General features: G+C 66.2%; 1 protein-coding gene across 1 annotated transcript in view; it reads left to right on the top strand.

Moving 5' to 3' along the window:
• Window positions 1-1340, top strand: part of EMIHUDRAFT_245655 (hypothetical protein) — a gene marked incomplete at both ends in the record, with an annotated part of 4974 nt that overhangs the window by 1903 nt on the left and 1731 nt on the right. The window contains 2 exons of the mRNA XM_005767969.1: window positions 455-511; window positions 1110-1328. Coding sequence (XP_005768026.1) covers window positions 455-511; window positions 1110-1328 — 276 coding nt within the window. The remainder of the gene's footprint in view (window positions 1-454; window positions 512-1109; window positions 1329-1340) is intronic.

The raw sequence follows: 1340 nt of genomic DNA, 5'->3' as shown, positions 1-1340 counted from the left end.
CGAGTGGGTTCAATCGCTGAGTCGCCTCCCCATCTCTCCCCATCTCTCCCCATCTCAGGCGCCGGCGTCGACTCCTTCTACGAGTACTCGCTCAAGGCCCGCCCACCCACCGCTGCCCCTCTGGCCGTTGCACCTCTGTCTGCGGGCATGCCTCTCCCTGAGAACGCACACACCGCCTCGTGGGCCAGCCCCCCGTGTGTGCGTCCCGCGTGTGTGCGTGTGCCCCGTCCTCCGTGCTATAGGACGTGCTATAGTCCTCCGTGCTATAGGACGTGTGCCCCACTGGCTGACTGACTCACTGACCGCTCCCCGCCCATATCTCCCCATATCTCCCCGCCGCAGAGCCCGGCCTACCTCAGCTCCTCCCCATCTCTCCCCATCTCTCCCCATGCCTCCCCATGCCTCCCCATGCCTCCCCATACCCCCCCCCCAGGCGTACCTGGTCTTCGGCAAGCCGGAGCTGTATGCGATGTGGAACGCCAGCGCGTCGGCGGTCGAGCAGCACTTGCGGGTGAGGGGGAGATATGGGGAGATATGGGGAGATATGGGGAGATATGCGAGCAGCACTTGCGGGTCAGCCTGTGGCACGGCGGGACACGTCCACGACACGTCCATGACCTGTCCACGACATGTCCACGACACGCCCACAGGTCGGCCCGTGGTACGGCGAGGCGGATATGCACAAGGGGCACCGCCGCGCCGAGCGGGTCGAGTTTGACGCGCTGCAGGCCTTCTGGCCGGCGCTGCAGGCGCTCCTCCCCCCCCCTTATCCCTTCTCTCTGGAGGCCTTCTGGGGCTGGTGGGCGTCTCACTCTCTCTCCTCTCTCGACTAGAACTCCGACACACACAAACACACACACACACACACACACACACACACACACACACACACACACACACACCGAAGCGCGCTTGCGAAGTAGAAGCAGCTCTGCAGGTGCGAGAGTCGGGCCGGCATACTGCCGCCTCTGCATGTCTGCGACTGCCAACCCTCTCCGAGATCGCACAGACCGCCTCGCGTGCCCCCATGTGTCCCGCGAGTGCGCGTGCCCCGTCGTCCGTGCCAGGACGTGTGTACCACCGGCGGACTCACCGACGCACTGCTGCAGGTGCTCGCCGGCGAGCTGCGGCCCGCCGCCGCCACCTTCGAGGCCTTCCACAGCCTGTGGCGGAAGTTCAACGCGCTGCCCGAGCGGTTCGACGTGGACCGCGGCAAGCTTCATGACACGCTCGCCTACTACCCGCTGCGGCCCGAGCTGGCCGAGAGCTGCTACGCGCTCTACCACGCCACGAGGGACGCGCGCTACCTGCAGATCGGCGCCGAGATGGTCACATCGCTC

This window comes from Emiliania huxleyi (assembly GCF_000372725.1).
Source record: "Emiliania huxleyi CCMP1516 unplaced genomic scaffold EMIHUscaffold_470, whole genome shotgun sequence".
Taxonomy (NCBI): domain Eukaryota; phylum Haptophyta; order Isochrysidales; family Noelaerhabdaceae; genus Emiliania; species Emiliania huxleyi.
This window is presented reverse-complemented; position numbering and strand designations above follow the sequence as displayed.